The sequence below is a fragment of the Diabrotica undecimpunctata genome, chromosome 7, assembly GCF_040954645.1.
Source record: "Diabrotica undecimpunctata isolate CICGRU chromosome 7, icDiaUnde3, whole genome shotgun sequence".
Taxonomy (NCBI): Eukaryota; Metazoa; Arthropoda; class Insecta; order Coleoptera; family Chrysomelidae; genus Diabrotica; species Diabrotica undecimpunctata.
Window position 1 is genome coordinate 104,527,867 of NC_092809.1, and position 25,904 is coordinate 104,553,770.

Genomic DNA, 25,904 nt, shown 5'->3' on the forward strand with positions numbered 1-25,904 from the left:
ATTGGATGCAAGAGGCACAAGATCGAAATAGATGGAAAATTATGAGGGAGATCTATGTCCAGCAGTGGATAAGCGAAGATTGAATGATGACCATGGTTATCAAGGGGTTGTTGCTAAGGGTTGTTATGGAGCTCAAGAAAATAAAAGTATTGTAAAAGTTCAATAAAGGATTCTAAATAACATCCACAACGATCCTTTAATAATTTTTGGTGGTTAAGTTTCATTCAGTCGCATAAGTTTCATATGAATGCTAAAATCTTAAGCAAAAAGATGATGGCGTTTCTTTTTTGTGCAGCAGTGTATTAAGAAAATAAATATATTTTTACGTCATTGTGATTTTTATTGTACTTATTATCTTTTTATCATTTTTTAAATAACTGACACACCTCAGTCGCTTCATGGTTGACATAGGTTTGTTAAATATGTACATAAAAACTCTGTCGAATAATGTATCGATAGAAGTGAAAAACTAAACGTTGACTAATATTGTAAAATCCGTGTTTAATTTAGCTTGTGTAGTACTTTTGTTTAAATTTTATTGATCTATAAAAGGTATTTTTAGGCATGTTATCTTTATATTAAACTTACCTCAAATCAGTTTCCGTTTTTTGATTTGATTTCGAATTATTTACATGTTATATGTAAATCTTTGCATTAAAAAGTGTAGTAATGAAAAGAGAGTAATCTTAATACTGATAAAAATTGAAATAGACACAAACTAAAATATGGAAATATTATCGTCACAAATTAAACACATTGTTCATTGCTGTGCCTTTTTTGCGTTGTTTGCTTTTACTTACGTGTTTATAACGCAACCCAGTACAAACATCGATCCTTGGAAAGAGTATGGTTATATACCATCCACAGTTTTGTACATATTAAGTGTTTTACCATTACTGGGATTTCCTCAGTTGCTTTTTGTAATAACAGGGCTTTTGTATTTTAATCAATTTCGAGAGAAGTTGACGTTAAATGGAGACCTTTTGCAAGCACCGTTTTTGTGTTTTAGAGTTGTGACAAGAGGAGATTATCCTGAACTGGTAAGTTTAGATTAAAATTTGTTTAGTATTAACTTTGACTAATAACTTAAAAGTTTATTTTCCAATAACATATGTTTATATAATATTTAGGAGTTTCTGTGTATATATGGTCTAGTTTTCATTCCAAAATCATTTCTATCGTCAAATCAAAGGTACTTCAATGGAATCTCCCTCTCTCCCGTAATAGCTAATATCTACATGGAAAATTTCGAAACAGCAGCCCTGTCCTCATCAAATCTCAAGCCCACCTGCTGGTTACGATACGTTGATGATACCTTTGTCATTTGACCTCATGGTAAAGACACATTAGATCTCTTTCTCTCCCAACTGAATTGAATAAATCCCAGTATTCAATTTATGATGGAAGTTGAGTCTGAAGCGTCTTTGCCATTCCTTGATGTTCTTATTCATAAAAACCCACCTCACAGTTTTTCCCATTCCGTGTACCGAATACCCACTCATACAAACCGTTATCTCAATGTCTAGTCACATCATCACCCTAACCAACTCAATTCAGTTATCAATACTCTTGTTTCCCGTCCCGTAAGACTAAGCGACGAAAATTACAGATCATCCGAAATCAATTCAATAAGGCAAACACTCTTACAAAACGGCTACCACAAAATCCAAATCAATAGGAGCATTCAAAAACATCCAAGCCCCATTCCATCCAAAAAAGAAACCTTTCCGCCGGATCAACCCAAAATCTGTCTAGCTTTTATTAAAGGTGTCATTTGCAAGATCAGTAGAACTCTTAACCCTCTTAACATTAAAACTATCTTCAATACTTACTCTAAGTTGGCCATTCTCGTCAGATCCATAAAAGACCAAATCCCCAATGAAGACCATGGTGTCTACGAGACACCTTGTTCCAGCTGCAAACGTACATACATAGGACAGACAAACCAACGAATCCATAACCGTATTTACAGACAATTTATATTCAGACCACCCACAAAATAGATTTGGAAAAAACAAAAACCATCGCTCCCATCCGCTCCTTAAAATCGAGAATCATTCGTGAAGCCATCGAAATTAAAAACGGCTTAACAGCTTAATCACGCGCGATGACGCTAAACGAATGCCAGCAACATGGCAACCGCTGGCATACTGAGAGTATAAAAGCAGCTAGACAGAGTGTGACGGTCGTCACTCGACACTGAGGAGTAGGCAGATTGAGACTGAGTGCCGTTTGATGGTTCTTGTATTTCTACAGAACACTATACTGGTACGTCACAAGTGAGGGGAGTAGGCAGATTGAGACCGCGAACTCGTACGGAATCATATCCCTCTTGATAATGGCTCCACTTCTAGCAAATTCTCGTTTTCTGTGTTTTATAATCAATTATAATTATAACTATGTTAGCTATAAGTAAGTATAACATTACAATTAAGTATAAGATTAATATTTTGTTAAGCCACCCTTGGCTTTAAGCAGTGCACCCACTCTCTTAGGCATCCTGTTAATGCATTTTCCTGCGATTTCTTTTAAATTTTCGGTGTGATTCCAATGGAAAATGATTCTTTTTATCAACTGAAACTTGTTGGTGATTATTTCTTTGGCTAATTCTGTTTTTAGATACTCCCAGACATTTTCAATGGAGTTCATGTCTGACGAGTGGCCGTTCCATGATCTTGTTCTAACAAAAACTTTTTAAGACTTTTAGCCATATGAGAAAGTGCTCCATCCTGCATAAATATCTTAAGGCTGTTACCAAACCATTCATTCACTTGTGGAACCAATCTTTTCTGCAAAACTCTTTTATATTGGTCTTGTCTTATGGTTCCCTCTACGACATGCAAACGTCCCATACATTTGCCACTAATCAGCGACCATATCATTACTGAGATGGGATGTTTAATTGTAATAATTACACACCCCTTTTCATATTTTTCCTCTTGACGTCTTCGGACAAACTGGGCCTTGTCAACCATAATTTGAAATGTGGCTTCATCGCTGAAGCAAATCTGTGAATGTGAATGACAATTATAAAGTGGTAAAATAAAATGATTTGTAATAATTTACCTTACGCCAATCATCAATAGATTAGTCTTGGCCCAAGCTAAGCGTTATTTGAGCATTTGTGGTGATAGTTTTGGCTTCTTAGCAGGTCTGTGACATTTGAAGCCCATGTCATACAAATTTCGGCGTACGGTGGCCACCTATAATGAGCATTCTGCTTCTTCCAACTTATTTCTGAAATCTCTATGGGATCCTTCTGTGTGTTACAGCAAAATTTTTTAAAATTCGTTGCGCCCTGGGGGTGACTGAAGGTTTTTTGCCACATCGACCCTTCCGAACTGACGTTACAACTCTCTGACTAAATGCTGTAATCTCTACTAGAGCAGTAGTGGACGAGATTTTCTCAACTTTCTATCTTAAGATATTTAGATTTGATTATCTAAAAATTCCAATCCAAGAGTAATCGTCATGTTTTATGATTAAGAATTAAACAAAATCAAAAGTAACACTATTATGTAATAATGTCAATACTTACTGATAAAAATTTTAAACAAAATAACCACAAATCTGTAAATTTTTGACAATTCTAAGAAAAATGTATTCCATTTTCTACGTAACTATGTACCCAATGGTTATGCAACCTATTTACCACCTTAGTATGCAAGTGAACATACTTTCAAAATACGATTAAAATAAAAAAAAGTGAAATTTTGGTCAGTATAATCAATTGATGAGGTCCAAGGCGGAATTAAGATTAACGGAATCAGCATAGATAACATCAGATATGCTGATGATACCGTCTTAATAGCAAGCAACGCACAAGAACTACAAAATATAATAAATGCGGTAGTTCACCACAGCGAAATGTTCGGTTTACATCTAAACGTTTCCAAAACTAAAACTTTAGTATTTTCAAAGACACCAATAAACAGGTGTACGCCAAGGGTCAAATAATAGAACAGGTAAATTCCATAAAATATTTGGGAACAAATATCAATAGTCAGTGTAATACAAAAGAAGAAATCTTATCAAGAATCGAACAAGCAAGGAAAACATTCATGAGCATGAAAACATTTTTTACAAGATCAGACCTTAGCCTACAGCTTAGAATCCGAATGATCAGATGTTACGTTTTTTCTGTCTTACTGTATGGCTGTGACAGTTGGACAATAGACTCTGAAAGAGAAAAAAGAATAGATGCCTTTGAGATGTATATATACAGACGAATGTTGAGGATTCCATGGGTACAAAGAGTTACTAATGTTGAGGTACTTTCTCGCATGTGTAAACAAAAAGAATTACTAAGAATAATCAAAGAGCGGAAAATGCAATACTTGGGTCATGTGTTAAGAGACAAAAGATATGAATTACTTCAAGTTATACTGAAAGGAAAAGTACAGGGCAAAAGATCAGTAGGAAGACGCCAGAACTCGTGGCTGAAAGACATGAGGAGATGGTTTGACCGCTTATCCGCAGAGATCTTTCGCGCAGCAGTTTCCAAAACTACAATTGCCATCTGGATCGCCAACCTTCGAAAGAAGACGGCGCAATGAGAAGAAGAAGAATCAATTGACCAGGAACTGTATATGATTATGTTAAGTTGATAATTGCGAAACCCTCGTTTTCGTTGGCTTCTGTCAACGTCTGGGAAACGCAGCTGATTTCTGTCTATCTTTCCTTTCTTACATTAATACACTTTGAATTTTCTAACTCAATACGAGCTTAATACGTATAACATATTATGTTTTCGATAATATAGTGATAATCTATAAGCTGAATGGTAAACATTTTAAAATTTTTTTAATGTAGAATCTTTTTTTAAAATAAATTTTATTGGGTTGTTTTATCTCCTTTTTTTGTATTTTTTTATTGATCTGATTATCATCAATAAATTAATTTTAGTAAGTTTTTTGGTGATTATCTAAACCAAACACCTTGTAATAAATATCAACTTTCAATATAATAAAGAGGAAAAAACCAACAATATGTTAACCAACCGAAAACAATATCTGGTTGACTAATACCAAACAATGAATAAGCTTTACTCATAAAGTTTAAACAACGTTCCTTATCTTATCGATAGGTGTAGCCTTAAAATGTGCTTGTCAATGCTGTTAACCGGATTTACATTTTAAGAATAATTTTACATAAGATACATATATTTTTCTATACAATATAACTCTTAAACTAATACTGAAATAACGGTCAGAGATTCACTATCTTTTATGGAGCGAAATGCGTGTACATAAAAGTCTTTGAAGGTTCTTCTTCCTGTTGTGCCGCCTCCTTTCGAAGGTTGGCGATCCAAATGGCAATTGTAGCTTTGGAAACTACTATACGAAAGATTTCTGTGGATGGACGGTCAAACCATCTCCTCAGTTCTTTCAGCCACGAGTTCTGGCGTCTTTCAACTATTCTTTGCCCTGCACTTTACTTCCAATCTAATTTGGAGTAATTCATATCTTTCAGCTCTCAGCACATGACCCAAGTATTGTATTTTTCTCTCTTTAATTATGCTAAGTAGTTCTTTTTGTTTACTCATGCGCAAAAGTACCCCACCATTGGTAACTTTTTGTATACATGCAATTCTCAGCATCCGTCTGTTAATAACATAAGATATCATGCTTTGGAGGTTATTAGGTCTTAATGCAGTCAGTAAAGATTACGGCCTAAGCCTCAACGAAAAGATAAAATGGATGGTGATAAGCAAAAAAACAGCAACCTGCTCGATAGTTACGAATAAACAACATACTAATTGTCCATGTAGAATCTTACGTATATTTTGACACTAACGTAAATGCAAAATTAGAACAGACCACAGAAATTAAGGAAGAATAGAACAAGCTAAAGCAGCATTTAACAATATGAAAAAGCTCCTAATAAGCAAGAATTTTTCTCTTTCTCTAAAATTACAACTAGTTTTTTTTGTGCACCTGTGCGGTGTTTGTATACTGCGATCTGGTCACAAATGACCAATTATCAGTTATTTTCTGACCTAACTTAATAAACAGCAAATACTTAAATCTAAGGGCTTACCCTATGGCTTACTCTTATTTTATCTATCAACCAATGCACTTCAACTAACATGCAATAACCTCACAGCACTAACTCAAATGGTTTTATCCTTATGAGTCTTTTCTTTAGTTCAGTGTTGTCAAGAAGCTGGATTGCCTCGACATTCACATGACTATGCAGCCTCTGCTCGTGACTTGCTGCTATTCACTTGATTATTTCGATCACAGTTTCAATACCCAGGTCCTGGTGGTGGTTACTGTTACGGATATACCAAGGAGCACCAACAACGTTTCTCAATACTTTGTTTTGAAATCTCTGGATAATATGTGGATTACTAGCTTTGGTACAGCCTCAGAGTTGGCACTATTATACCCATACTGGCCTCAGTACTTGCTTGTAAATGGATAATTTATTGATATGTACAGCGTTAACAGGCCTTTTAGGCCCATTGCTGGATGGATAATTTCCATCGTTTTCTATTATTAGCTAACAGCTTCCAATCTCTGATTCCCATATCTCTGACATCTTCCATCACTACATCTCTCAATTTCTTTCTTGGTCTTCCTCTCTTTTTTTGGCCTCAGGTACTCTCCAAGCAATATTCTTGACTAGTCTATTACCTTGCATTCTTTCTAGATGGCCGAGCCGTACTAGTCTACGTTTTTTCACCACTTTTGTTATTGTAGGGTGAGCATACAAATGATACACTTCTGCATTGGTTCGTCTACTTCATTCTCCCTCTACTACTTTTCCACCAAATATTCTGCGAAGTATCTTTCTTTCCCATGCTTCCAATGTATTCTGTACGATTTTGTTCATAGTCCATGTCTCGGCAGCGTATAGCATTGTGGGTCTAATTATAGTTTTGTATACTCTTATTTTTGTATTACGAGATATATCTTTGGCCTTAATTATTTTGCTCATGACTCCAGCACACCTGTTGCTCTTGGTCAGTCTTAGGTTGATTTTAGTTTCTTCCTTACATTTCTGATCAATAAGAGTACCTAAGTACATATATTCATCCACCTTCTCGAATTCTACAACTGATCCATTCTCCACCTCCAATTTAAAGGATCCCCTGTTGCTTATTCCTTTTTTGCTCGAGATCTCCATGTACTTCGATTTATTAATATTAACTTTCAGTCCCATTTTAGAGCTTTCCCCAATAAAACTTTTTGTTATATTTGATAGTTCTTTTCCATTTCTTGCAATGAGAACCACATCATCAGCGTATGCTAAGCATTGGTGCTCCTTGTATAAAATAGTTCCGGACCTATTTATCCCACTAATCCTTACAATTTTTTTTAGAACTATATTAAATAGCAATGTAGACAACGGGTCTCCTTGGCGAATACCTTTTTTCACTTCGAATTCTTCTGAGATTGTACCGTTGCATCTCACAACACAATTGGTTTGTCTAATTGTCATTTTTACCAATCTTATTATTTTTTCTGGCACTTGGAATTCTTTTAGTGTTTCTATTAACTTGTTCCTGTCTATTGTATCGTAGGCAGCTTTGTAATCAATGAAAAGTACTTGTGCTGAAATGTTGTATTCATAGCAAATGATCAGGATTTGTTTTAGCATAAAAATTTGAGCGGTTGTTGATCTTCGTTTCCGAAATCCTCCCTAGTATTCTCCTAGATTCTTCTCTATATATATTTCTAATCGTTTTTTAATTAGTATGGCAAGTACTTTATATATTACTTCTAATAAAGATATTCCTCTATAGTTTGCGCATTCAGTTTTATCTCCCTTTCTGTGTATAGGAATTATAATCGACTTATTCCATTCTTGAGGCATTTCTTCGGCATCCCATTCTTCTAGTATTAGCTCACCAAGTTTGTTTATTAAGACCTCTCCTCCATATTTTATGTTCTCTGCCACACTGTCGCTCTCCCCGACACTTTTTTGGTTTTTCATATATTTTATTATTTCTTCAATTTCTTCTCTTGTGGGCTTTGGTATTTCTTCTATTACTATTTGAGGTCTAGGAACATAACAATTTTCTTCAGTAGTCACTTCGTCATTTAGTATCTCTTCGAAATATTCTTTCCACCTTTCACATATTTGGTCTTCATCCACTATCAGGTTTCCTTGCTTATCTTTTACATTCATCGTTCTTCCCTGGTACCCAGTTTTAATGTATTTTACTTCTTTATAAAAAAATTTTATTTCATTTTTCTTGTAATTTTCTTCAATGCGTTTAATTTTATTATCCATATACTTTCGTGTCTGCTCCCTTAGGATTCTCTTTACTTTTTTTCGTTGTACGGCATACCTTTCTAGGTCGTCTTGTTTTTGCGAACGTAAACTTTTTAATCTCAAATCTGATCTTTTAACTCTTTTCTGCATTCGTCATTGAACCAGTGGTTTTTTCTAAATATTTTTGTTCTTGGTATGTTCTTCGACGTAGCTTCCTTTATAGTGTTTGTTATTTTCAAGAACTTTTGTTGTATGTTACTCACAGTATTACTATCTTGTTTGGTTTCTTGTATATCCTTTTGATAGTCCTGCTCTACCTCAAATTTTTGCAGTTTTTTAAAGTTAAATTTACGTTGCACTTTCTTTTTCCGTTTATGCTTTTTAATTATTGCTTCTCTCATATTAATTCTAACCAAAAAATGATCTGAGTCTACGTTAGCCCCTCTGTACGTTTTCACATTTGTTATTAAATTCGCAAACTTCTCTTGTATTAAGATGTGATCTATTTGATTAGTTCCATTTGACTCCGGAATTTTCCACGTTCCTTTATATATATTTTTTCTCCTAAAATGGGTACTCATTGTCTTCATCCTGTTTTCAATTGCGAATGTGATTAATCTCTGTCCATTATCATTTGTATTCAAATGTTTACTTTCACCCCCTGTTATGTTTTTATATATATCTTCTCTTCCGATCTTTGCATTGGCGTCGCCTATAATAATTTTAGTATCTTGTCTGGGCATTTCTTCACACAATGACTCTCATTCTTCATAGAATTCATCTTTCACTTCCTCTTCTTTTTCTTCTGTTGGAGCATGTATATTTATCAACGATATCATGTTCTCTTTTCCTTTAATTCTAATTGCACACATTCTGTCAGATTTTACTACGAATCGTTTTACCTGCTCCACGTCTTCATGTACCAGAAAATCCACTCCAAAATTCCTATTATTGCCTCCACTTGTATAAAACGTGTATGGGCTAAACTTTTCAACGCTGTTTCCAGTTAAATGTGTTTCCTGTATTGCTAAGATGTGTATTTTATATTTTTTTAGTTCTTCTATTAGGTTAATTAACGCTCCCTCCTCGTATACTCCTCGAACATTCCATGTCGCAATAGTTATGTACATATTCTTATTTTTTATTTTGCTATTTATGTTCAAACTCATTTTCCTGTTCATCGCTATGGTCCGTTGGCATAATGGGCCATCTTTTCCTTTTTCCACTACTATATGCCATTTTTTGGGTCCATATTTCCAGAATTTTCTCGTTTGAAAGTATCATTTCCGGCCCATACCCAATTTATACCATCCACAGTTAGTTTTTTGTATCCTATCTTTACATTTCTACCTTCAGCTCTTAATTCCTTGCTTTTATTTACGATTTCCTGCCTCATGTGTCTTTCTTTTTCGGTCAGGTCATCGTTGATGAAGATCTTTTCTCCAGTAAGAAATCTGAGTTTGCTTTTTTCTTTCATTACCTTAATTTTTACGCCATAATCCTTCATTTGTACCAGACATATATTGTTCTTTAACTTCCTTGCAGATTCTATTTGGACATCCTCTTTTAGGTGCTTTTGTATAAAATCTTTTACGTTATTTTTTAAGAGTGTTTCATCTGTTGCGTTTATTGGTAGACCCGTAATTACTATGTTATTTCTTTTCATCCGTTTTTTAATTCTTTCTACTTTGTTTTCAACCTGGGTTAATTTGTTTTTTGTTTCTTCCAATTCTTGATTTATCTTTATATTTTCTTTTTTCAGCGCTATCATCTCTGCTCTATATTCCTTATTTTCATTCCTGATTTCTTTCAGTTCTCCCATCATCTTCTTGAACATGCTTATAACATCGTCCAAATCCTCTGAATCTTCTTCCTTTGGTTTTCTTTTGCTTGGGGTTCTGGCAGTTTTTTTTGCTCTGCAGAAAAGGTCAAGTTGACCCTCTATCTTCTCCTTTTTCTCTTCTTCTCTTCTTGCCTTTTGACGCGTTATCATCACTGTTGAATTGTTGAATGTTGAAATGTTGAATTTTTTCCAATCAGCCAATATAATTTCTTATATCTAACATCAATCTCCCCTCTTGTCTTTTTGACATAGACTTTCTAGCACAGCTTCGTGTCTAGGGTGATGCCCAAGTATTTTGCTGATGTTGCATAAGGAACTTGGGTATCATTTATTCTAACTGGAAAATTTTCTATTTTTTTATTTGTAAAGTTAATGTGTGCAGATTTAGTCTCTTCTGATTTCATTAGCCATTTTCTGGTCCAGTTATGTATTATATTTATTGATAATTGCATCTAATCAGTCACTTCTTCACTAGAGTCTCCTATCGCTAGTATAGCTGTATCATCCGCGAAGGTGGCAATAGTGTTTTGTTTTAGCTCTGGAATGTCACACATATACAATAAGTATATCCCAGCTTTGATTTCCCTTAAGTCGGTGTACACTTCTTCTTATTCTACTCTGAAATATCTATTCGCAATGTATGATTTCAAGATTTCTGAGTACTGTTTAGGCATGAACGTTCTTAGTTTATAGTTTAAACCATCATGTCAGACTTTATCAAACGCCTGTGCTACGTCCAAGAAGATTGTAGGGCAGACTTTCTTTTCCTCTAATGTTTTTTCTATTATATTGGTTATTCTGTGAACTTGATCTATAGTGAAATGTCGATTTATAAACCCAAATTGATGATTTGGTATAAGATTTTTTCTTTCTATTAATAATTTTAATCTTTTCAATAAAAGTTTTTTAAATAGTTTAGACATCACCGGAAGGAGTGATATTGGTCGATAGGATGTCACTTCATTAGGAGATTTACCTGGTTTGGCGATCGTAATGACTTCGGCTACTTTCCAGTGTCTGGGAACATATTTAAATCTAAAAGCAGCATTTATTAGGTGTGTCAGCTTAACTACGGCTTTTCTTGGTAGATTTTTTAATAGTTTTCCTCTTATGAGATCATATCCTAGAGCTTTCTTAGGATTTATGTTCTCTTTTATCTCTGTTGATACTTCTCTACATGATGTCAACGTTATTCTTTCTTTAGTTTGGAGTGGTTCTTCCCATCTCAGTTCTTCACCATCATTGTCGTTGGGTTTAAACGTGCTTCCTAAACGATCTACAAATCGTTTTGCTTTCTCTTCGTTACTTCTAGCCCAGTTGCCGTTTTCCAACTTGATAGGAGGAGAATGAATAATTGGTCTCTTCATTCTTTTTGTTGCCTTCCATAACGAATAATCTGTGTTCTGGTCAGCTGTTAAATTACTTAAAAAAGAGTTAATTGTTGAATTTTTTATATTCTATATCTCCCCTTTTAGTTTTTGTGTAGCATTATTTAGACTAGGAGCTATGTATTGCTATCATTCTTTTCTTAACTTTCTTTTTTATACTATGAGTTCTCTGATTTCTTTTGGATAGTTGTTCCCTTTTGTTCTAGAAGTTATTGTGGGAATTTTGTGTTCAAGCTTTATTGCAAAGCTCTCCCAGTCAGTTGTTTTATTAGTCAATATTGGATTGAACCCTTTTTTAATGACTTATAGTTAAAATTATCGGTGAGTGATGAGAGTTTATGTCACAGCCGTCATTGATGCCCAGATAGTTAGCTGGGATATTTTTTGTAAATAATCAGGTCTGCAATTTTGTTCCTATAGGTAGGCCAGTATGTTGGTCTACCAGTAGTGATTACTTCACCTTAACAGCTGACAATAGTTCTTTTCCTTTAGTTGTAGTTACCCTAAAGCCCCAATAGGTATTCTTTGCATTAAAGTCATCACCGGTGATGTATCTTTTTCCTAAAGTATTCATAAACTCTTTATATTGTTCCCTTTTAAGGGAGTGTGTAGGAGGACAATATATTGAACTTATATTTACGATATGTGTTTTCATCTTCAGATAGACTGTTGTAGCTTGTATGTGCTCAGTTACATATTTTAATTTTTAAGAAGCCATGGTTGAAAAATCTCCGACAATGGTTTGGGATGACCTCAGCGGAGCTGTTTCGCAGAGCAGTCAACAAAACCATGATAGCCTTGATGATCGCCAACATCCGGACCGGATAAGGCACTGAAGAAGGAGAAGAAGAAGCCAAGATGTGTAAAATGTATTGGTAAACACCTAACCGAAGATTGCCAAAACCCACCGGAAGATAAACCAAAATGTGTTCATTGTGGAGAAAAGCATCCTTCAAACTACCGCGGATGTTATGTATCCTATTTTAATTATCTTTATCTTTATCTTATCTTTAATTATGATAGCGCTTCCTCCTTTAGCTGCATTATCTGTGTGTACAGTAAAATATACTCTATATCCCCTAAATTTTATATATGACTGCTTAGTGAAGTGTGTTTCAGAAACGGGACACATCAATTTTCTCAATATCTAGTACTACTTGCAACTCGATCTGATGTTGTAACAGTCCATTTGCGTTCCACGCTATTATTCGGAGGTCCTTAGCCAATTCTGATTTTCGGAATAACTCCTTTAGCGCTGTGCTCTAGTCGGGTAACTCTGATATCGATTTGAGTTATTTTGTCATCAATCTTGGTGAGCTTTTTTAATATCATTTTTATTGTAATATCAGTTTCTTTTTCTTGTTGCGATGATGCATGTCTCCTTGCATTCTTTATTACATCGCTGTAACTTCTATTTTTACTGACTTCTGCCGTTTTTAGTTTTTGCTTTCAATAACTCTATGGGGCGCTTTTATAATATTGTATTTGTTTGTTCTCTCGTTTCTCATTGTTTGTAATTTTTTAGCTACATAACATCCGCGGTAGTTTGCAGGATGCTTTTCTCCACAATGAACACATTTTAATTTATCTTTCGGTGGTTTTTGGCAATCTTTAGTAAGGTGTTTACCAATACATTTTACACATTTTGGATTCTTTTTACAGTATTTCCACATATGTCCGTAAGCCTGACATATTTTACATTGTGGGACCTGTCTGGATCTTCTTAATGGCTCGATTTCAACTCTCGTACTAAGTATGTCTGTTATGCTGTAAATTCTATTTATATTGTATTTATATTTTCATAGTTGAAGGTAATACCAGCCTCAGTCAGGAGCTTGCTCAGGGCAGCAGCACTTTGAAAATCTTCTACTACAACCGGAGGCGGTGGTTTTGGTTTTTTGATTGGTTTTTCAATTTGTGTTTCTGCACTTGATTTTTGCGGAGAGGGAGGAGATAATGGGGTATCCATTTTACGTTTTTTGTTAGTTTTCCTCTTTTTGGTTCTTATACAACTAGTTAAATGCTAAATTTTTCTGATCTTACTCGATGGTGCGGAGTTTTCGACATTGAAAGAGACGCTCATGAGAAAAACTAGAAGCAATCGACATATATGGTTGTACCCACATTACCGAGGTAATCCACAAAATGGAAAAGAGGGAGAAATCGTGAGCACAACCAAACAAAAAAACTTGAATATCTAGGCCCATATTAAAAAACGATAAATACCGTCTACCTCAATTGACTGTAGTCGGCCCAATATCGGTCGAACCATTCAGAAGAGCCAAAAACTTATATCATCATCATCATCATGTGCAGCTTTATCAACCGTTTCCAATTACGGTGCAGCCTCCCTTATTTCAATGATTCATAAGGGGTCGCGAGGCATACCTTACCACGCTGCCTCAGGTCGGGTTGGTAAGGGGCAAGTGTTGTCGTACAATGGCTTTTGCCAGTAACCATTGAGTTATATTATATTAATTAGATTTATAGTTCCATCGTTGATTAAAATCAGTTTCCCAGACATCGAGGGGAGCATTATCTAAAAAATTGAATGTTTCACATTTTTCATCAAAATTATCATCATTGTTGTTGTATTTTGGATCAAAAGTCGTATTATTCATAAAAACTGCAACAAAATGAGATTTTCTGTTGCTATTTTATCCATTTACTTAACCAAATTTCAAATTTTAATATATATGAGATCTTAACGGAATTTTTCATATATTGTCATTTTGACAGTTTTGTTATATAAATAATTAACTGGATGCATTTTCATAAAAAAGGTACTTTGGGGTACCGTAAACAAACCCACAAACTGACACATTATACAAAACGTGATTAAAATGTTCATAAGTAATTGTCAAAAACACTATAATCCCGGTTCATATCTTACCGTTGATAATTAGTGTCATTGTGTGATATGTTTTCGACGTGGGAATAATTTCGTCTTCATTTAAATCAGTTGTATTGGAAATAAATTATTTAAACAGATTAGCAATAAAGTTTGTTGCACTACTAATTTCTACATCTGACTGCATCCAATTATGTGGTAACATCTTTTTGTAAATCTTTACAGAAATATCCAATTTATTCAGATCTTCTTCAGCTTGCTATTATTCATGATCTATTAAATAATGAAAAGTGATTTTCTGTTGCTATTTTGTTCATTTTTACCTTAAAATTTGGATATTTATAAGATCTTAACGGAAAATTTTGATATATATATATATATATATATATATATATATATATATATATATATATATATATATATATATATATATATATATATATATATATATATTGTTATGATGTGTTTTTTGTTTGAATGATGAGCAATGAGTATTTTTAATAATATAATATATAGGGTTTTTATCGCGGTTCTCAAAGAATTAGCTTGTAAGTACTTTTTTAAATTATCTTTATTATAACTATTATGAAACACACATATATATCTAACCTAGTCAATGTAAATTTAAAATAAACTATCTTTAAATTGATACTCTTATAAAACTAATTAAATTCTATAGACAATGTAAAATTTAAATAAACTATCTTCAAAATTGAAATTGTTATGACATTAACTAAATTATATTAACAAAATTTTGTACCTTTCTTTCACTGAATGCCTAAATGAACTGTTTTCCACTATATAGATTCTAATCACCACTGAATGTCTTCGTACTTCAGTTATCCTTGTTTTTGTGAAATTACTTTTTCCAATTATCAGCTTCTACCAATTTAAGATATAGTTTTCTTCACCAGCATTTATACACCACCAACCAAACCAGCAAACAGCATTTATTTTTATTCTTCTTTTCAATATACCAATATCCAATTATTATAAGTTGATTTATACTAATCTCCAACCATAATATAATTTAATTTCTTCCAATATACTTTTATAATCTTCAATAATTATTTGTGTATAATTATAAATGTGCATTAATTATATGCATAATTTTTAATCTTCATTTAACTCACTATATCAAACAATTCGACTATTTGTACCTGATTCACTGACTCCAACTAACTTTCATATTTCTTACTAAACTTTTCTGACTGACTTCTTGAAAATTCTGAACAATTTACTTCACTATTCACCAACTAAATGTGTCTATTAACTTTCATAATGAACTGGCCTGACTTCTGACTAAAAACTTAAAAAACTGCCATCTTGAATCCAAATCACGGGTATTTATATCCTTTGGATATTCTAGAACCATCTCGTAAGATATCATGTTCTATTTAATACATGTCTGAATTTTCTGGAACAAACCATTTCGCAAACATGGCCATCTCCGGTGATCCAGAGAGTTCCATTCTTTTCTATTAATAATTTTGTTGACATTTAGGCTTTTCAGATCAGAATAAACATTCAAATTAGTAACTAACACTCTAATTTAATAAAATACACAATTCAAACAATATAACCCCACTTATATTCGTAAAATTCTTAAAATGACACTTAGGAATGGAGGGTATAGTGTGTTGCCTAGTCACATGGCTCACTTAAAAATATCTACAAAATCATAACTACTAAAATACAACTTTTTACAATTATTATATGCTAATTTCTTAAAAATGCCCTCACATAAATATTTTTTATTAAATTCTCTAGTATATAACTTATTTAAAATAATCAAATACTTTTTTATATCTAATATTATGTAGTATATAACTTATAAATTATTTTCTATAAACCCTAATTGTCACAATACCCCAAAAATAATATTTAAAATAAATAATTTACTTATTATTTTTTTAAATATTAATTTTCTCATACCTTATTAAATTTAATAAATCAATAATTCAATTTTTTTTTATTATTTAAAATGTGTTAAATACATCCCTGTTCGCTGTCTATGTCAAAACAGAGAACAACGGAGCACAGTTCGGCTATTCTAAGGTCAAACTGTCATGTCAAATGGAGCAATGGATATTATACCAGAGAATAAAATATAACCTTAATTAAAAATATAATCTATATTGTGTTCTATTTATTTATAGACAAAATCTAGGAATTATTTCCATTCAAAATAACTTTCATCAATATAAATTGGTAAGTTTTTCCACTTTATTATATTAGAAAGACATTTTTATAGCAATTATAGTATCAATTTTGTGTCTAACCCCAAATTATGATTTTTAGGGTACAAATTAATTTCCATATATACAAAATTCAACAAGTATGATGTCAAATTGATTCAAAATAATGAAATCTACCATCTACCATTTAACAAATCAAGTCTATTGAATAAAATGGATATATCAGTAAGTTATTAGTGTTATTATATTTGTGTTAAAGGTATAGAAATCATTATTCAATCTCTTCATGATATTGAAAAATGTCGTTGATATGAAATATGCTTCTTAGTCTGTTCTCTGCATCTATTAATACATAACTATTTAGTCCATTCTGATTTTCAATTGTATATGGACCTTCAAACATTGGTTGTAATTTCTTACAACGGTTTTCTTTAACATTACTTTTTCTAAGTGAACGAATTAACACTAGGTCTCCTTTTTGAAATGTGATTGGTTTTTTTATATTTCGATTTTGTCTTCTGATATATTTTTCAGCTTTCCTCCTAATTCGGTTATTCACTTTCTGCATTACTTGTTCTAACATATCCTGATTATATTCACTAAGTATTAGACTCCACCGATGTATTCTACTGTTTCCATATTTGTTATTTAATATAGACGTTAAAGCTTGGTGATCTGTTTCTATTGTAAATTCATTACCCAACAAATAAAATCTTAATTTTGTGACACAGTGTATTATACTTGCTAGTTCTAATTCTGAAACTGAGTAACCCTTTTCATGTGGCTTTGTGATTCTTGAAATGAATTGTATTGGGTATTCGACCCCATCATGTATTTGTAATAATACCCCTGATAATCTCTCTATGGATGCATCTGTTCTTAATATGAATGGCTGTGTGTAGTCAGGATAGTATATTTTCAAATTTGACAGAAAAATGTTCTTAATCTCTTGGAATGCTAGTTCTCTTCTCTGATCCCATCTCCATTTTACACCTTTTCTCAGTAGTTCTAGTAATGGAAGTTCTTTTATACTTAGATCTGGTATCATCCTTTTATAATAATTAATTATTCCAATAAATCCTCTTAAAGTTCTTAAATTGTGTGGTGTTTTATATTCCTGAATGACTTGTGTACGTTCTGGATCCATTTCGATTCCCTTAGTGTTAAGTTTATAACCTAGATATATGACTTCTTTTTGAAAAAATGTACATTTTTCTTGATTTATTTTTAGTCCAACTTTGTCTAATCTGTTGATTATAATTTTTAGGTGTTTCTCATGATCTTAATCAGTTTTAGAAAAAATTAATATATCATCAATGTAGTGAATTACAAAATGTTCATATTGATCCAAAATATCATGAAGACATCTACATAGAGCACTGCAAGATGATTGAAGTCCAAATGGTACTACTTTGAATTGATATACTACTCCATCTATCTGAAATCCTGTATACTGTCTACTTTTTCTTTCTAGAGGTATTAACCAGAAACTATGCTGTAAATCGATTTTAGTGAAAAATGACATTCCTGTAATTCTTCCTAATATTCCATCTATACTCATTGGTGCTTCAAATTGCTTTTCAGTAATCTTGTTAATATTCCTTGCATCCAAACATAACCTGATTTCACCTGATCTTTTTCGTACTACTATTATGGGGTTAATAAAACGTGTGTCTGCCTTCTCAATGATCCCATCCTCTAACATATTATTAATTGTTTTGTTTACTTCTTCTCTGTATTTATATGGTATTGGGTATGATTTTGTTTTAAAATCTTTTTCTTCTTTAACTTTTATACTATGGATATAATTTTGTGCAATTCTATTTTCTTTATTGACAAGTCCCTTGTGTTGCTGCAATATGGAAATGACTATTGATTTATATTCTTTAGGGCAATTTAAAACTTTCATCATATCTTCTTCTTTACAAATCACATTATTCTTCAATATGTACTCATTATTCCTTGCTTCCAATTTTACACACTCCGCCTCGTAGGCATCCATCTGCTTAAAATTTCCATTCCTTAAATATTCACTACAATAATTATTCTTTACATTCTTTTAAGACATTTCCCTATCATCAAAATACATTTCTTCTTCATAAACATCATTATTTTCTTTTAATAATATCCTATCAACTCTTATTCCTTCTTCCACCTCATCTTTCTGCATAAATTTAATTATTTGCCCTTCCAAAGTTACCATTTTTTCTTCAAAATCTATCTTTACTTTCTTCTTTTCCAATTCATCATTTCCCATTAATATATCAACACATAAATCCTTGACAATAAATCCTTGCATATTAATTTCTTTATTAAGAATATTAATTTTAAAATTGGCTAGTTTATCAATTTCACCCAACTTCTTATTATTTGCACCAACAATTTTAATTTTTGGAACCTTTATTATATCTGATAATTTTAATGTATTAAAAATAAAATTCTCCGAGACTAAAGTACTTTCTGAACCAGTATCTATCATAATCTTAATCATTTTATTTTTGGCCAAAGCATTTATATAAATTAAATTAATAGATTCAATAATTTTCTCTTCATCTAAAGAAATAAATTCAGAAGGTTTTTCATAATAGCAATGGCCTAACTTGTAATTCAGAAAGTTTACTGCACAAAATTTTGATTATTAGAATTGTCAGATTGTATCTGACCACTTGGATCTGATGTCCTATGTCTTTCCCTACTATGACTTCTACTCACATTTTCCTGCCTTGTACTACTTTGTTCCCTGTCTTCGCAGCTTCTATTCCTTCGAACACAATTTACCTGTCTGTTATAGTTAGGTCGCTCTGTATTTTTTCTATTATTAAAATCTTGTCTATTATTATTAGTACTGTTATTAAAATGTTGTCTATTATAATTAGTATTATTATTAAAATTTTGTCTATTATAACTAGTATTATTATTAAAGTTCTGTCTATTTGGATTAGTGTTAGTATTATTAAAATTTTGTAAATTATCACCATACCTAGTATTATTGTTATATGATTGTCTATATTGTTGATTATCATTTTTATTATATTGAAAGTTATTGTTGTTTTTTCTGTTGTTATTATTATTTGTCATATTGCCTCTTTGTATTCTTTGAATAAAATTAATAAAACTATCTATTGTTTGAATATTTTGTACAGTTACGGTTTGCACAACATCAGCATCAAAATGTCTAGATACATTTAAGACTGTTTCATCCTCTCTAAGTGGTGGTTCTAAATATTTTGCAACTGTTATCAATTTCAATGCATAATCTACCATATTTGATTTTAAATTTTGATTATACTTTCCAAAATATAGAATTTCTCTAAACTTTGCTTGCTCTAATTCACCCCAATAATAATTTAAAAATTTATTTTCAAATGTTTGAAAGTTATCTAAATCATTTTCAATACTAGCAAACCAAGTTGCTGCATTGTCATTTAATGTCATTCTAATATAATCTTTAATATCATTAATATTATTCACAAATCTTAATTTATGTTTTAAACTATTTATGTATACTCTAGGATGCAAATTTTTTATATTACCAGAGAATTTAATCCCAGTCTCATTTGTTAAATTTAAGTAAGGTCTCCCTATGTCTCTCATTTGTGAAATATCATCTATTCTCTGTTCCACATTTCTTATTTGATTACTATTTATTTGGATATTTTGTTGTATATCGTCTAATTTTTCTTCTGCGTTTCTCCTGTCTTTTACTTCTAAGTTACATTTCTGTAACTCTATTTTCTGTTCTATATCTATCTTATTATCTTGAATAATCCTCTTTACTTCTCTCCTCTCATTTTCTATCCTTTTCTTGTAGTCATTCCGTATACTTTTTATTTCATTTGCAACTTTTTTCTCTGCAGCTTCAAGTTTTTTATCCATTTGTTTTTCCATTTGTTTTACAATTTTATTATTATTATCTTCTATTTTCTTTTCTAATTTTCTATAATTCTCTTCCAATTTCTGTTCCATTTTTTTCATGTCCTCTTTGACTTCTTTTGAATTCTCTTCCATTTTTTTCGTATTCTCTTCCATTTTCTGTTCTATTTTTTTATGTCTGCTTTGACTTCTTTTGAATTCTCTTCCATTTTTTTCGTATTCTCTTCCATTTTTTTCGTATTCTCTTCCATTGTCTTGTTCATCTGCATCATTAATGACATCAAAGCTGCCATATTGACATTTTCCTCTCTTTCTGGATTCATTTCTGCAGTATCTTGTGGAACTTGAACTAAACTCTCCTCTTGTATAGGTTGTGTTTCTACTTCCACATCTTCTTCATTCTTTTTGCTTCTTGTACCTTTCTTTCCTTGAGACATTTTGAGACTTTACTTGTATAAATATAATTAAAAATAAAATCTATAATTTTTTCTTTCTACTGATAATTAATTTAATTATATGAGAGCACTTATCTTCCCAAACTAATTCTTTTAAATAGAGAGCCCCACGTTGGGCGCCAAATTGTTATGATGTGTTTTTTGTTTGAATGATGAGCAATGAGTATTTTTAATAATATAATATATAGGGTTTTTATCGCGGTTCTCAAAGAATTAGCTTGTAAGTACTTTTTTAAATTATCTTTATTATAACTATTATGAAACACACATATATATCTAACCTAGTCAATGTAAATTTAAAATAAACTATCTTTAAATTGATACTCTTATAAAACTAATTAAATTCTATAGACAATGTAAAATTTAAACAAACTATCTTCAAAATTGAAATTGTTATGACATTAACTAAATTATATTAACAAAATTTTGTACCTTTCTTTCACTGAATGCCTAAATGAACTGTTTTCCACTATATAGATTCTAATCACCACTGAATGTCTTCGTACTTCAGTTATCCTTGTTTTTGTGAAATTACTTTTTCCAATTATCAGCTTCTACCAATTTAAGATATAGTTTTCTTCACCAGCATTTATACACCACCAACCAAACCAGCAAACAGCATTTATTTATACTAATCTCTAAGTTGATTTATACTAATCTCCAACCATAATATAATTTAATTTCTTCCAATATACTTTTATAATCTTCAATAATTATTTGTGTATAATTATAAATGTGCATTAATTATATGCATAATTTTTAATCTTCATTTAACTCACTATATCAAACAATTCGACTATTTGTACCTGATTCACTGACTCCAACTAACTTTCATATTTCTTACTAAACTTTTCTGACTGACTTCTTGAAAATTCTGAACAATTTACTTCACTATTCACCAACTAAATGTGTCTATTAACTTTCATAATGAACTGGCCTGACTTCTGACTAAAAACTTAAAAAACTGCCATCTTGAATCCAAATCACGGGTATTTATATCCTTTGGATATTCTAGAACCATCTCGTAAGATATCATGTTCTATTTAATACATGTCTGAATTTTCTGGAACAAACCATTTCGCAAACATGGCCATCTCCGGTGATCCAGAGAGTTCCATTCTTTTCTATTAATAATTTTGTTGACATTTAGGCTTTTCAGATCAGAATAAACATTCAAATTAGTAACTAACACTCTAATTTAATAAAATACACAATTCAAACAATATAACCCCACTTATATTCGTAAAATTCTTAAAATGACACTTAGGAATGGAGGGTATAGTGTGTTGCCTAGTCACATGGCTCACTTAAAAATATCTACAAAATCATAACTACTAAAATACAACTTTTTACAATTATTATATGCTAATTTCTTAAAAATGCCCTCACATAAATAATTTTTATTAAATTCTCTAGTATATAACTTATTTAAAATAATCAAATACTTTTTTATATCTAATATTATGTAGTATATAACTTATAAATTATTTTCTATAAACCCTAATTGTCACAATATATATATATATATATATATATATATATATATATATATATATATATATATATATATATATATATATATATATATTTCTTTGTAGTACCAATTGACTTCTGGACGAAAAGTATTCCCATTTGGCATCCGTGAATATTCACGGGCCACAATATACAGCGAATTCTGTTGCGGTACCAATTGGCATCAATCGCTGTTGCGGTTTCTTTGGCATCGATTGGCTTTGGACCTTTAGCATCCATTGGTTTATGACTCAAGTCGACAATAATACCTAAAGGTTTCGGTGGAATTCTACCTGAGTCAATTCATCTGTTCAGTCATTGTAATATTTTGTTGTCGAAACGGATGTTTAAAAATTTAACTTGTTAGAGTATATTACTCTTTATCCATAAATTGTAGGCAGGTAGTTATTGCTTTTTTCGAGATTGAATATTTTTCTTTTAAAATTATGACAGCTTCAAATTTGATTTAATTTGCTAAATACTTTTATTTTACATTTTTTAAGCTCAGTAATTTAAAAATGTTTTATCGTCTTTTAACAACTTCTAGTCTGATTATTCCCTGAGTAAAAGAGCTCTGTTGTAATGAAATATTTGGTATTACTAAAGAAATTCTGGTATAGTAGGATTAAATGTTAAAATTAAATGTTACAATGATTGTAACTTCATGTCTTGGGCTGTTACGTCGCATTATGGGATATATGGGCTGTATTTTCTCGTTCTTGTTCGTATTTCTCTTCGATTTGCATTTTCGATGACACTTTCCAATATTTTAGCAAATTCAAAGTCCATGAAAAATACTTAGAAAGCAAACAAAAGTACTTATAAGAGTATACGACCATTTGATAACACTCACTGTAAAAATTTTTGCAAGTGAAGATGTTTAAGACAACAGGCACATTATTGCCGAACGCAAAGTGCACATAACTTTCTCCTTTATTTTTTGGTATCTGACTTCTTACAACTGTGTGTATTTTTCTTTCCTCTGCCCATACTTCTCGTACGTCACTGAATCTGGTTTGATGTGGTATTATATAATAATAGATGCACAATCAAAACGAACCAGATTCTTTTACATTAAAAAGAGATAAAATATTATGCCCATATACTATGAAAAGCAATAATTAAAAAAGAGTCGTATTTTAACACATATTTGTTTTTCTTTAACCGTTTGTTAATAAATAATATATCAAAATTTATTCGACATAATGTATGTTTTATTTTAAGGCTGTAACATAAAAATAAGAATTACCTGTTATGAAGGCACTACATAGGTAATTATTATCTGTACCTAACAAAAACCAATTTTATCAAAATCAACCTAGTTTGAAATATATGGAGTCTCGATTATATCTCATGGTTGTGTTTGCCCTACGTAGAAAAAAATAAAATAAAATTACTGAAATCTCTTGGGAATTGAAGTACTCAAGAATTGAAAAGATGTTGAAATTACTGTAACTTTGAAGAAGTTGAAAATCAAATGTTTAAAGGTACACTTCTTTTAAACAAAATTCAGAATCAGTATTTTATCTCTTAACTTCATTAGAAGTGAATAATAAAGAAGTTATATACATACAGAAGGTTTTTGTAAGAAACACAGTTGCAAACATATAATTTACAAAATTTCTTGGTCTCTCTTTTTAAAATGGCGATACATAGCTTACAACGTAAACAAAGTTTTAGGAGTAGTGTCCACTTAATAGCTTCTAATGGTAATAGTGGGTTAGGGACAATTAAAACCTAGTTAATGTTTCAAATTTGCCAATGTTTTTACTTTATTTTAAGTCTTTATCAAGGCTATACATGGCACATACCTATAATGGTACATAAAATGATCCATTGTGATTTATATACAGTGAGGTCCTAAGGTAACGGATAAATTCAATATTTTTGTAACTAAAAATCTTTTGACGAAATCCTCATGTAGGTCGGTTTTTATTTTTTGTTGTGCATTTTTTTCAATAGAATCTTTTTATACAGGGCGTGTCGTGTAACAGTGGCCAATACCAACTTTCTTATTTTAGATACAACACCCTGTGTATTATTATATTTTTGAATTTCTTAGAATATTAGGTAAAATTTATATTTAATCTTCTATTCTTATCTTTAACCGTTTTTAAGTAATCGAGGTTGGAAAAGTGACATTTCGTGTATTTTTCCTCACAAAATCTAAACAGTTCGACCTAGAGTAAAATGGTTTTTACATTATTATCTTACTTTTTAATATGCTATCTAGTGGTATCAAACCCAGAGATGATAGGATTATATTAAAAATGACAAATTTTGAAATTTAGGGCCGACCACGACAATTTTCGTATTTTATTTTTATTTAATACCACTAGATAGCATATTAAAAACTAAGATAGTAATATAAAAACTAATTAAAATGGACCAAATCCAATAGTTGGCTGTATACCCTGAATCAATATAAAGACAAAAGCTTTTTGTAAATACAAAAAGCTTTTGTCTTAATATAAAAACCATTTTACTCTAGATCGAACTGTTTAGATTTTGTGAGCAATTGTCACTTTTCCAACCTCGATTACTCAAAAACAGTTAAAGATAGGAATAGAAGATTGAATATAAATTTTATCTAGAATATTCTTAGAAATCAAAAGATATAATAATATACAGGGTGTTGTATTTAAAATAAGAAAGTTGGTATTGGCCACTCTTACACGACACGCCCTGTATAAAAAGATTATATTGAAAAAATGCACAACAAAAAACAAAAATCGACCTGTACGAGGATTTCCTCAAAATATTTTTAGTTACAAAAATATTGAATTTATCCGTTACTTTAGGACTCACATGTCGTATGGAAATAATCAACATTGACCACACCGGGTTTATTTAAAAAAAAATAGCCTCGATAAAAACGTAAAATAGGTAAAGTCTATACGTTAGCAATTGTACAAAACCCACTATTACCATTAGAAACATAGACTAGTTAGAAACTTTATTTTAAAACTAGAACAGCTAAGAAAAAATGAATGTTTGTCCAACCTCAAATTCTATCTACAACATTTCATTGGATTTACAAAATCCAAGAGAAAATATTAATATGACGACGTTTTAAAACGTTAATAAAATTAGGTTTAATTCAATAAGAAAGTAATGAAGAATACATTAAAACTATAGGATTGTAATAGAATATTTTATTGAAACTCGTAATCACTTGAATGAATTATTGTGATTTATATTTATTTTGTACAAATACTTTTATTGTGTCCCATTTCCTGTTTTTAAAAACATTTGGATACTTTTCTACCAAATTTAAAACTTCCATTTTTTTTGGCGGAATTTTCTTCTTAATATGACGTGCAAAGAATTTTTGCGTAAGTTCTTTTTCCTCTTTTGTCCATGGAACTAAAATACGTTTACCTTTCTCCTGTATTCTATTTTGTGACGGGATGTTTACTTCATTTTGTTGAAGAATAGGTTGATTAGTATTTTCTTCGTCACTATCAGCTTCTTCTGCGTCTTCCAATATCTCGTTATCGACTTCAATCTCATTTAAATTTTGATTTTTATATTGGTCAATATTAGTGTTTTGAGCGAGCA

At 31.2% G+C, this 25,904-nt stretch overlaps 1 protein-coding gene across 1 annotated transcript in view; it reads left to right on the forward strand.

The window, feature by feature from the left end:
* The first annotated feature begins 385 nt into the window (after nucleotides 1–385).
* The window catches only part of LOC140446909 (beta-1,4-mannosyltransferase egh-like), a 54,028-nt gene continuing 28,509 nt past the window's right edge, over nucleotides 386–25,904 (forward strand). Inside the window, exon 1 of the mRNA XM_072539498.1 lies at nucleotides 386–1,040. Within this exon, the coding sequence (XP_072395599.1) occupies nucleotides 726–1,040 (315 nt within the window). The 5' untranslated portion in view covers nucleotides 386–725. The remainder of the gene's footprint in view (nucleotides 1,041–25,904) is intronic.